This window comes from Rhopalosiphum maidis, chromosome 1 (assembly GCF_003676215.2).
Source record: "Rhopalosiphum maidis isolate BTI-1 chromosome 1, ASM367621v3, whole genome shotgun sequence".
Classification (NCBI taxonomy): domain Eukaryota; kingdom Metazoa; phylum Arthropoda; class Insecta; order Hemiptera; family Aphididae; genus Rhopalosiphum; species Rhopalosiphum maidis.
In genome coordinates, this window is record NC_040877.1 from 40,804,751 (window position 1) to 40,818,031 (window position 13,281).

General features: G+C 28.5%; 1 protein-coding gene across 1 annotated transcript; it reads left to right on the forward strand.

Moving 5' to 3' along the window:
* Positions 1 to 1,001: 1,001 nt before the first annotated feature.
* LOC113549439 (titin) lies at positions 1,002 to 10,860 on the forward strand. The gene is given in 6 exon segments (XM_026950735.1): positions 1,002 to 1,304; positions 5,626 to 5,679; positions 9,006 to 9,177; positions 9,234 to 9,311; positions 9,314 to 10,512; positions 10,677 to 10,860. Coding segments are annotated over 4 exon segments (1,596 nt in total). The 5' UTR covers positions 1,002 to 1,304; positions 5,626 to 5,679; positions 9,006 to 9,014; the 3' UTR covers positions 10,833 to 10,860.
* Positions 10,861 to 13,281: the final 2,421 nt, after the last annotated feature.

The following is a 13,281-nucleotide window of genomic DNA, read 5'->3' on the forward strand; positions in this document are numbered from 1 at the left end:
AACGACGTTGATATTTTAATGTAATAATTAATAATAACGACATTATGTTGGGTTTCGAATAAAAAACGGATTTCACAGCGAAATATTTTCGGAACGAAAAGCGATTTTTGCTATATGATAATAAATTATCATAAACGGGGTAGAACTATCGCGTTTTCTCCAAAGTCCAGCACGGAAATAAATTTAACGCGTGGAATAAGGTTTAGGTCGTCATGGAAACCTTAATAATAATAAATTTCAGTACAGTCGAACAAAATACGATTTCGTGCGTTTATGTCAGGTAAAAGTAAAACGGTGGAAATATTGTAAGGCCGAAGAGTCCAAACGACAAAATATTATGATATTTTATGATACGCCATTCCCGCGAAACGATCGAGGTCTATTAAGAGAGACGGATGCAAGACGCAACAGACGACATATAATGCACATATTTTTATTATTATAGCCGAGTGCACCGAGTTTCATTGTCTATTTGTCTCGCAGGCAATTGTTATCTAAACGGAAAAATAAATAAATAAACACGCAACGCGTATATTTGATAATAAGTAATAACATTTTATTTACATTTCACATTACTAAGTGAAACGTATACGCAATACGCGCATATATTGCCGTACACTTGTATAATACAATATTATATTTATATACTATCATAACATACATATATGTATTCCGTATTCCGAAATGATCGCTGCTCAATGCACAATTATTATTACTATTTACTCACTGGTCGCATGCGCGCGCACCCTCGCTCAGGTCGATCTATACATAAACGTTTTACACACGGTTCGTTGTTACGGCCGCGCGTGTGTGCGCGCGTGTGTGAGCGTGTTTGAACGTGTGTGTACAATGAGGCTTACTTCTAGTGCTGTTGTGCTGCGGTGTTGCGACGGTGATCAATACGACGCAGTTTGTGTGACGTCAGCCCCCCGACGAGCTCGGCGACCAATGGTGGGGGACCGTCGGTCGGCCCGTAAAACCAAGAGGAGAATCCGATCAGCTGGCTTTCATCTGTCTCTCGCTCTGGTTGTCGGTCCCTTTTCATTTTTTGTTTTCGTTTTTGTATTATTGTTTTTAAAATATATAAATACATATATTTTTATTTTTATTGTTTTTAATCGTAATAATATATTATTATATCAAACTCTCAATATATATATATATATAGATATTTTAATTTATTTGTTTCTTGTACAGTTTAATAAAACGTTAGTCTTAATTGTTTATCGTATTAACAGTTTACGAAGATCTCTTGTAAATATAAATAATTTATATTCTACTGCTATCTGCCATATAGTATAAAGGTAAGTTGTGTTTTCATTTTTACAATACGTTATTTGTTTAATTGTTATGGATCGTATCGGGGCACAGCAATATTATTTACGCGTTCTGAGTAAACAAATGGAAATTAATGGGCGTTTTGCGTTATTCACTTATATGACATCCTTTGTTCCCGACCGTTTAATGTACGTTTCACATATGGTAATTTTTGGAATTAAACTCGATTGGTAACAATATACACGTTGGTAATGGGCATAGGTGTTATAAAATATTAAAACAATATATTATATAATTATTTAATATAAATAGACTTGCAATATACATATATACACATATTATGTGGGTAATCGTGTTATTGGCTCGCGGGTACTATATCTTCTTGCATTATTTATTACTGCGTCTATACATTTTACGATTCATTTCATTAACCCAATTAATATTCGCGGTCGTACACATGCGCCTCTGGTATTCATTTGCAGCGATGATAACGCCAATAACTGGTTGTCTGAAATTTCGGGGCTGTTGAACGGCGTTCGTCGATCGTCTGACAGCGATCGTTATTTGGGTAATGGATGAATAGGTAATATTATTATGTAAATACTAAATAGTAAATAGTTAAAAAAAAAAAAAAAATATTGACCAATAAAAACAATTGTTTTTAATAAATAACACAATCAGCTGTGATCTATTTTATCATCAGAGTGTGCTATAAATACATTACAATTTACATTTCGTCGGTTGTTCAGGGTCACTATAGTCGCGAGACTACGAAATGCGTTGACAGATTCGTACTTTTTTACTATGTGATAAATCATATAATCATATTATTAGCAATCGTACATTTTACGAATATTAATATTAAAACATTAGATGATTGTCGTACTTTTTTTTTCTAAACTAATTGTCATTCCAAACTCGTGATCGAGACGACAGCAAAGTATAATGATGATGTTATATTATATTATACATATTATTAAAATACTGCGTCACTTCGATCGCCGATCGGCCCTGCGCGTCGTGATGAGTGAAGAGACAAAGAGTCGCGAAACACTTACACACAATGACAGTGTCGTCGGAAGTCAATAGGAGATCGGAGAGCGTCGGAAGAGAGAAAGAGAGTGATGAGATGATACAAGAAGAAAGAAAGAAAAATAGAAAGAAAGAAGGGGTTATTTAACAGCTATGTATACAATATATATCGTATTATATTTTGTATGCATACGAATGTCTTTGTTCCCGTTCGGCGTCCAACCACCGCGCGCCACCGCCCACCTGTCCATGCTCGGTCAGCTGTTTTCGTCGCTTTTGTTCCGTAACGATTTATTTTTTATTTTTATTATTCCCCGTTTACTCGCTACGGATACTTGCTATCCCGTGTAATAATGATATATATTTTGTATTTCTGTAAATCGTTATTCATTATCGTACCATTATAATATCGTGTATATTATATGGACGTCAAAAATAAGAACGAAATATTTTACGAAGAAAAAAGTCGTTATTGCGTAGGTACGACAACGCTAATATGGCTGTATGACGCGGATATCGTCCGAGTGGCTTGTTGTGGCCCTGACGATCGGACTAACCCACCTTCCTTAATAATAAAAAAAAAATTATAAACACGCGCGTGCGATGAATATAGGACGTTCGGAGGTCATCCGGGAAATTTTTAACGTTAAAAAAATCAGCAATAAGTAATGAGTGTATATAACATTATTATTTAACTTGTAAATCGCGCCTACTTTCCCAATTCGATTGGACGCATAATATAATTACTATGTATTTTTACCGTCCTACTTTTTGTATATCATATGCTAACGTAGGTTGTTATTGTTTCCCAAAAAATGCATCGCATTAACAATAATTATTCGGATGCAAAATACATTATTATGGCATTATAATATTATGAGCAATGCCAATTACACTCCGCCAGACCGTATATCCCCCGGCAGATAACAAATCTAATGGTTATAATAATAATAGTAGTACAGCGTATAGAACCGTTGCCAGTTGCATACGACTGCACAAGATTTCGTTGCAGTATCATTACAACTCATTATATCGGTCTTTGTGTTACGATGAAATAGGAAATCGAATGCAATATGTAAATTTGCATATCACCAATTCTGATTTCAGTGTCATGGGGTATAGCCGACATAGGCAAGATAGAGTGCATTGGTGCACAACAAGCCAACTTGTTTTAAAAAACGCATCGGATGACGGTTGAAGAAAATATTACAATAAATAATAACGACCTTGTTTTAATTGTGAATGCAATTTTCGTTTTCGACAAGGCTATATTTTCGCATTTCGTATATTTTTTCTGATTATTTTATTTTTTATCTTTTTATTGTTAATATCGATTTTTAACGTCTTAAATTCAAACGAACACTTAAAATATTTCTCAAAGCCATTAATATGTAATCGTTAAAACATTAATTGCCTGGGGGTGTAGGTGCCCTTGACGTTATTGCCTTATTGGTGCTGTATATGATCACCTTGTTGTGTATAAGTAAATAAATAAAATAAAATACAGTTGAAATGTTTATAGAAAAACCATCTTGTAAGAAGATTTGAGAAAATTCCCATACTGAGTTTTTGTATCAAACTTTCTGTTATCGCATAATAATAAACTCTGATAAACATATGTAGTTATTTTTTTAATACGCATAATATACGTTGTGATGGTTGAACTATGGTATGGTCTAAATTTCAATATACAAAATTATTAGCTCATAATTTTGATAGTAGATACGTAATAATTATTTACAAGCTTAGTATGATCAATACTAAATAAAATAATAATCATTATTAAATTTAAATTGAGTATTGATAATGGGAAATGACCGTATAATTTTCAATTTTCGTCGTTAATAATATGTTAAATAATTTTTCGTTTTATATTAAAATGTACTCACAAGTAAAGTACAAAACCGTGTACTGATAAACAAATCTGGTAAAAAAGGTTTTTTTTTAACTTGCTGCGCCATTTAAGATAAACGTAGAAAACTAAAAATGTCAAAGAAATATAGGTGGGGCGGTGGGAAGATGATTGCTGGAGAGAGAGTGGATGATCCACAAACCGGTTTGCTTTGTTATTGCTTTATAGTGTATAACTATATACTCCAAGTATTACATCGAATTTCACAATGACTAAAAATGATAATCCGAATCTAAACCGATTTTCAGAATAATTACATGCTCAATGCTCATAAGTTATAATCCCTTTTCAGATATTTGTAATATGTATTGAAAATAAAACTAAAATAACTCTGCGTTATATAGTGCAATACAAACCTTTGTGTTTGTAGGAATGTTTTCAACGTTTTTCTTTGTTAAAATTCTTTAGCTTGAGAAAAAATATTTCCTCTTCGTTGTTATAACTAGTGACACGAAAAACAAAATATTAACAAATCTGAGTTATCGATAAAAATATAATACCGCTAATTTCTGTTAGTGAAGTTTGCTAGGAAACTCATTCGAAACACAACACTGAACATAATTTTCACTGATAATGATAATTACTGCAATTTCAATTTCCGCTTTAAACGACACTGATGGCCACAGAATCCTTGGAAAATACATAATGTATTGGGATCATACTAGTTTTATAATTAATATATACAAACAAGAATATTATATTATATTATATTATATTAATCATTGCTTTCTACTGTATTTTAAACTTAACTGGACTTATAGACTTTTGTAAAAGATCTGTAATTAGTTTTTTAACATAGTTATCCTATCAACTCGATAACAGTGTTTAATTCTATGTATATATTCAGCCATTCAGGTAGTTACTTGTTAGAGCCTAGAGGTATCTGCTGAATCAGATAATGCTTATTATGTACAAACACTACAAACCTAATGAATTTCATTTTTATATTTATGTGTACATTGTGTTAGTGTATTTTGATGGCATATGACTCATATGAGTTATGACTTCTAGTTAACACGAATGTCATAAACATTATTTAAATCGATTAATAAAAATGCAATTATTAACGTCATATTCACTAAAAATTTCGCAGTTTTCCTGGTCACTGTTTGGCAAATTATAATAGAGTAAAACTTGGCTTTGTGTTGGCGAAATGTATTGGCAAAGCTCGGCTCACACTGCCCTTGGCTCGAAAATGTGTCGTGTATATGTATATTTGTTTTTGTGCGTTAAAGTCCACTTGTTTATTAATTTTCTTTCGTAGTTTCGCTTTCATTTGCCAAAACATTTTTTTCGACATTTTAATTATAGACAATTTTTACTATTTCACTTGCACAACTTATGATTTTCCTATAAAAATAAAACCTCCAAAATTTATAGTTTTTATTTTATTTTTGTTACAGTTCCTGACTGACCACAACTATTCGTGTCACGATTCGACAGAGATAAAAATAAAGGTATGTGCACTCTGCTCTTAATTACTTTAATATTATATTATAATTTAAAATGCGACGATCATCATGCGTAGAACGTACGTTTTATTATAGAAATAGACCGTTTAAAATACAAAATAAAATTGCTATATTATAATTTTGCGTATTTTAATTTGAATCAGTGGTGTGTTAACCGTAATTTTGAAGGGCAATTGCCCGATAATTTTTAAGGGGTGGTTGGGTGGGTGAGTACTGAAGTTAGTGAGAAATTGTAGTAAAAAACTAGCCTCAACTAAATTTTATATTTAATAGGAATAATAACTTCAATAATAAGTATTACATTAAGTAGTCAAGGGGTGGTAGATCATCCGAAAAATGAATTGCCCGATAAAATATTTCACTTCACCACGCCACTGCCACAAACTCAATTCTAATCCATTGGAAATTATACTCCAAACTTTTATATATTATGTATATGCTTTCATCCATACTTATATACCTACACTAATGTATGACTATAGATGTGTATACGCATACATAAACAGTTTAGCAATAACTAAGTTAGAACTTAGAATATAATATAATTATACACATCTATAATACGTATATAAAGAGGCATGCCGAACTATGTATTTTTCAAATAATGTATTTGATAATTATAGTTTGCCAAACGTTAGTCGTATACGAATCCCGCAGCTAAGACTCAAGAAATATTTTGCAGTACTTTATTAAATTGCTATCATTTTTTTTTTCATTAAATGTCATACTAGTTTTTAAACGAAAATACATAAATGTCAGTATTTTTATAGACGCGCCAAGTTACTAAATCTTGTATTACCATGATCAGTCGGATTTAAAAAAAATTATAAATATTTTTCCACATTTTTTTATAATGCTTAGAACCGCGTGTGTATATTTTATATTCAAATATTTATAAATTATAAAAAGCCCAATTCCTGCCCAATTAAGAAAGTATTTTTACCTGGCGGTTTGTCTTTAGCCAAGCTAAAAAATATCCAGAAATACTAAATGTGAAAATGTAAAAACTCTTTAGCTCCTCTCAGAAACCAAAATAAGAAAACTATACATTATTGATTATGTGTAGGCATATGTACTTATTATAACGATTAAAACCCGTAAACTATTTATTTTTTTAAACCGATTATCAGTACAACATTATGGACATTCATAACTTTGTCTTTAAAGGTCGAATTTTGACAAAAAATAAAAAAATAAAAATATGAAAATGTGCAAATTATGTTGAGTTAGAAATTCACAAAATTTTTCCTTTTTAAATCTAAGGTTTATAAATTTAATACAAGATTCCTCATAAGTTTGTATAATTTCACCAAAAAATAAAACTCATATCGGAAAATTACATTTTTACGATTGTTAGAAATTCAAATTTTTACAACATTGGAATGATTTTTTATTTTGTTGTAATTCAAAAATCAATAACTGTATACTTGAAGCTTAAACCATAATATGTTTATTTTATCACATACTTGATAACATTTTCAAAATATTTTTACTTGTTTAGAGTAGTTTATGGACATTTAAAATATTCGGTTTTTTTTTGTGTCTATAAGAATTTAAAGTTCAAATGTTGACAAAATTAATGATCAAATTGAAAATTTAAAACTATAATTCTCATAAATATTTCCTACTATAACCAGAAAATCTAATAATTGATAATTATTTAAACACAATTATTTTTATATATATTGTAAGTTTCATTTTGGACGAAATCACATATTAACACCAAGAATAACGGTTTTAATTATTTTTTTGTAATTTCAAAATATCCTTGAGTATATTATTATATTTTATACATGTAATGATATTTTCAAATGTATTTTTTTGGATAAAACGAATTTAACTTACTATAGTACAAATAGTTAGTGGTAAGTTCACAATTGTTTAATCGCAATAATATATTAATCTCATCAAATATGGAGACAGTTATTTTTTTATTAACATAATATTTTTAAATATAACTAATTATTATTTTACATACACATTTATTAATAACATAAAAATCAAACATATTATTACAAAATTGATTAGGTACATATTTATATATTATCATTAAATAAAGACGACATCCCAAAAACCGCGGTCACTATCCCGTTCGGTTCATATTAATTTCCTGTCATGGTAACTGGTAAGTCTGGAACGATCTACTTGCCCTAAATTCGAATTTTATGTATCAAAATACTCAGAAATTTATTCTGCTTTGGAATATGAAATCAAAACTCTATGTTGTCATTCAAAAAAGTAAAAAACTTAAAAAAATATAAGGATAAAAAATATTTAAAAATATAATTATTTAATAAAAACGTTTTTTTTTTAACATCTTGAAACTATGTAAAAAAGTATTTTCAAAAACATGAATACTTTTTGAAATAATGATTGTTTTATGATAAAAGAATCACCCCTTATGGTATACAACTGGCAATAATTAAAGAAATAATGTTTTGTTATAAAATATTTACAATTTAAACAATATTATAAAAATTAAAGACATAACAGTTCATACAATAGTATAATAAGTATAATACACGGATTATGAATATCAAGTTATATATAAACAAAAGAAAATACATTTTATTAAATTAAGATAGAACAAAGCTGTACCTATTTGAGAAGATAAAACAAATAATATTTGTAATATTTATAATGTATTGCTTACATTGTTAATTATTTATAATCATTAGTCATTATGTAATATATCATAATATGTGTTAGTTGAAAATCATTCTACTTAATAACCGATACCCGTTTTGAACATATTATAATATAATCCAGATATATTACGTTCAAGGTCACCACTCACCACTTTCCAACTGTTTAATAATAATAATATTATTATTATTATTATAACAAATACGCATAACATAAATAATGAAATATGTATTAAAACGAAACTAGTTACTGAACTTGACATTGGATGTATATAGTAGGTATATACATACTGATGACACGTGCAATCACGTTGTATAATAATAAATAAGTTTGCATTGTATTTTTTTTTTCATAGTTCAGTTTACATACCTAAGTCTAATGGGTCAATAAAATTCTACAAATAAACCTGCGTTTTATTCGTTGTTAGCTGTATACCTAGGCCTATAACTATAATATTTTATCAAGTATTCGCTGTTCTGTCAACACATAAAATAAACCGAAATGATAAACTATTTTTAAGTGTACACACCAGCTAATAAAACTGCTATCTTTAAACCGTCGAAACTATATAATATAGATGGTACTCTATCTTACTTAACTACACTTCATACTAAGGTCTAAGAGTGTTTGGTTTTCTTTTCTTATAACTTGAGATTTGTTTTCAGCAAGCCAAAATGTTTTCGAACTTATCCAGCTGGTTCTACGGAAGTAATGCTACCGAAAAAAGTGACGAAGTCGCAGCCACTGATCCTTGTCCGGACTCTTTAATTGAAGTTGATGAAAATTTCGAGCCTATCGAAATCGACGAATCTGATGACTGGGTTATCCTTGGAAAAGGTAGAATAGATTATTTTATTTTATCATAATTAGATATTTATTCTTATTTTGAATAGGTGAATCTGAGTCGGATTCTAAAAAGACTGATGATGAAGGGTGTGGAGGTGTCGTTGATCGACACAGCCGATCATCTTCTTCTGTCAAAATGAAGAAGGCTGGTTTGTTACTCCTCCTCCATGCTTTACATCCATTGGTCCAGCTGACATGGAGACAACACCTTTGGAGAATCTTCTCATTGAACACCCCAGCATGTCTGTATATCATAGCCCCACTGTGAGTTCAGTAATGCCTGAGAAAAGATCTCTAGCTTCAATTGCGAGCAATAGCGAGTCGTTTGATGACGATACACCAATAGTCTTTGAAGCCGTGAAATGCAAAGAAAAAGTACCAAAACATCCCAAGAAGAAAACACAGAAAAAATCTGTGCCCCTTGATGAATTTAAAATTGCACCTGAAACAATTTTGGGCGATGTACCAAGTGTTTTACCATCTCCTGTTGTTGAGATAAAAAAAGTCGAACGTTCTCAAACAGAAATGTTTCCAGTGTTGGCTCCAATTTCCAAGCCCAAAGTATGCTCTCCTCCAGCTATTCGTAGCTATAAAGAAGTAGCAGCTTCATTAAAACGAAGACAACCAAAAAACGACATGTCTGAAACAAAACATGTTAAAATTGAATCCAAAGTCGAAGTTGTCGAGTCACCTCAAACAATTTTGTCAATGGAAGAAGAAGAAACACAGACAGTTATGAAAGTCTTTACACCTAAAAAAGTCATGAAGAAAGGCCGTAAACCACCATGCCCATTGCCTCATTTAATGAAAAATGAGTCGCAAAAGACGACCCCAAAAGAAATAATTGTTCCTAAAATTCGTGCCCAAGAACGATTGGTCAGGTTGAGTTCCTTTAGCATAATACAATCTGATGTGCCAAAAAGCTGTAAAACACCAAAAAGAAATGCTATAAAACCAGTTGTTGAAAAGCAACAAAAGTCTATCAATAATTCAACAATTTGTGTTGAAGCACAAAAACCTGTATCTGTTATGGATACGGAAGAAAAAAAGAAAAAGAAGGTACAACAAAAATCTATTGTTAAAGAAGTAAAACATGAGATAATTGAATCTCATCCAATTACCCAAACAGCAGTGGTAAGACCAAAATGTGATGTGATTGAAAAAAGAGACCAAAAGTCTTCCGTGAAAAAGGAGAACATTATCATACCATTAACAACTTCCATTGCACTTAATTCTTTAGTGTCTCGACCAGAAGAAAATGCTTACAAACACGAGTTGCTTAAAAGAGAGCTGGCAATGATTGCTGGCACTAATAAAGCACAGAAGGTAAAAACTCAACAATAATATTATGACCATTTTAATATATAATTTTAAATTAATGTTGAATTCTTAAGAAATTATTTTATGACCTTCTGCAAAAACTTTTTACATCATAATTTTTTTTTTCTAATATAATGTATTTATTTTAATAACAAACATTTTATTTACAGCTGCAAGCTCACAGAGAAACTCGTATTTTGAGTCGTAATCAGCTGACACACATCAATCGTGTAAATTTGATGCTAAGTGCAAGTAACAAAAGACTGAGGAGGGCCGACAAGAATATGCGACCGTCGGGTGCTAACAACAATCGTAAATGCTGTTAACTCTAAATAATTATAATAAAAAAAAAAAGATCAATCATACTGGCTTCTAATATAATCAGTTAGTAAAATTATAATAGGTTGAAATAATAATATTTTAGCTTACATTGGGTAAAGGGAAAAAATAATAAAAGATACAAAAAAAGTAAAAAATATTAACAAAATAGAAAAGTATAAAAAATAAAAATTAAAAAAAAAATGCGTGTCTATTAATTATATAATAATTATTATATCCAGTTTATAAAAATTAGTACACTGCATTATTTATAATTTTTAGTAACTGATTAATTAGGGAATTACTAATTTTTAAACAATTTATTTCTTCTTCAATTTAAGCGCTAATACTTTTAGCTTACATATTGTATATTGCTATTTGTAATAAAAATTAAAAAAATATATAATATATAATAATATTTTAAAATATTATAATATAATATGGTAAGTGTTTACAATTGAAGAGAAATGAGAAATAAATTATTTAGAATAAAGTAAGACAGTGTTAAGTTTTTTTTTTAATTTACCTTACACCATATATATACATATATATATATATATTGTTTAAGTTAAACATTTATTGCTGATTAAGTTACCAAGCAATAAAAACTAATATTTGGCCAGTATACAGATATTTTATCAAAAGTATTTCCTCCATACATAAAAACCAAAATAAATTATTATTTGTACCTGATAAAAATGACCAGCTTTTTGAGCAGTTTTATGTTGTATGTACACCTTTTAAACATTAAGTTATATTTTATGTTCTCTTTAATTTATTTAAATTAACAATAATATTTTAAATGTATGTAGTTATATTTTTAAATGTTAGGTGTAACACCATTATGTCACAGAATGTTCTGTGATTACGTTTTAACTCTATAATCAATATTGGTAAATGTGGTGGCTAGACCTTACATTTGTGTGTACAATAATTTTTATTTATTTATTTCTATGATTTACCATATTATAATTAATTAGATATAATATTCTCTAACGCTATAAGATTATTATTAAAATGAAAAAAAAATTTATAGTATACATACATATTATATAGTTGTACATTATAATAAAGAATTTTTTTTTTCATTTTACTAGAATATAATATTATTAATATTATACATTACAATAATATGTCAAAATATGTAATACACAGTTTCTAAATATTATATGTAAGTACATATTATAAATATTGTTTCACTTCTTAAATTTCTTTACTTTATAAATTACAAGCACAGATATTGGATTTGTAAACAACTTATTTTACTAATTTGATTACACTACATTATTTTCTGAATTTTTTCAGAGTTGTCTGAGTTAATTAATGAATATTTGATAATGTTTAAAATTATATAATATATACTAGTTAACGTATATAAAGTATTGGACAGTGTTCATCGATAATTTCTAAAATTCAGCAATAATTTGAGTTCACAATGTTGTTCACTGATTAGTAATAACTATAATTGCTATTTATTATTGAAATCATTTCAATTGTCATTATAAAATTATGACCATCAGTCATCATACTAATGTTCCAAACATTATAATAGAGATACCTAAGAAATCCCATTTTAAAAGGACTTTAAATTATATATTATAAAAATATCATAGTTATATTAACTATTGTTTGTAATGTGTTATTGAAAACATTTTTTCAAAGAGCACAGTGTTTGAATTGATGTAAAGTATAAATGGTATTGGTATTTATAATACTCGTAAATTATTTATTAAATATTACCTTTTTTAATGTGTAAACTAAAATATTATTTATAATATTTATATTTATTGCTAACATCTAAGTTACATCAACATTGTTATAAATTGTTGATAGCTTTTTTTTATTTTATTTGAATGATTATTTAATTGTGTATACACATTTCTAAGAGTAACGTGTACACAAGACCACGAGATTGTAAATGCTTTATTATTATTATTATTATTATTATTACTATTATTATTATTGATATTTTATCATTTTTCTGATTTGGTTTGTAATATTAAAAATAAAAGTATGTCAAAACCTGTGATCTAAAATAAAACTTCTATGAAGCAATAAGATAAAAATTATGTAAAAATTAGAATGACTATCTTAAAATGTATTTAAATCAATTGTTCGATTTATATAATATTGTAAAAAAAAGTCTATAAATATATCAATTATATTTTGTAGACATAAAACGTATTAAAAATTGCTGATTGCATATTTATTGTCTATGTTATTTAGTAAAGAACATGTATTGCAAAGTGAAGCTATTTATAACGACTTTATTAATATGTATCATGCTGTAATTATTGTACTTAAAAAAAAATATTATGCCCACCATTGTTTTATTATTTGATTCATAAATTTCCAATTTATTAGGTATTTTATTTATGTATTTAGTAACACAAGAATCATATTTACATTATATATTATAATAACTCGTAGGGTACAAGTTTGTGTTCAAAAGAAAAA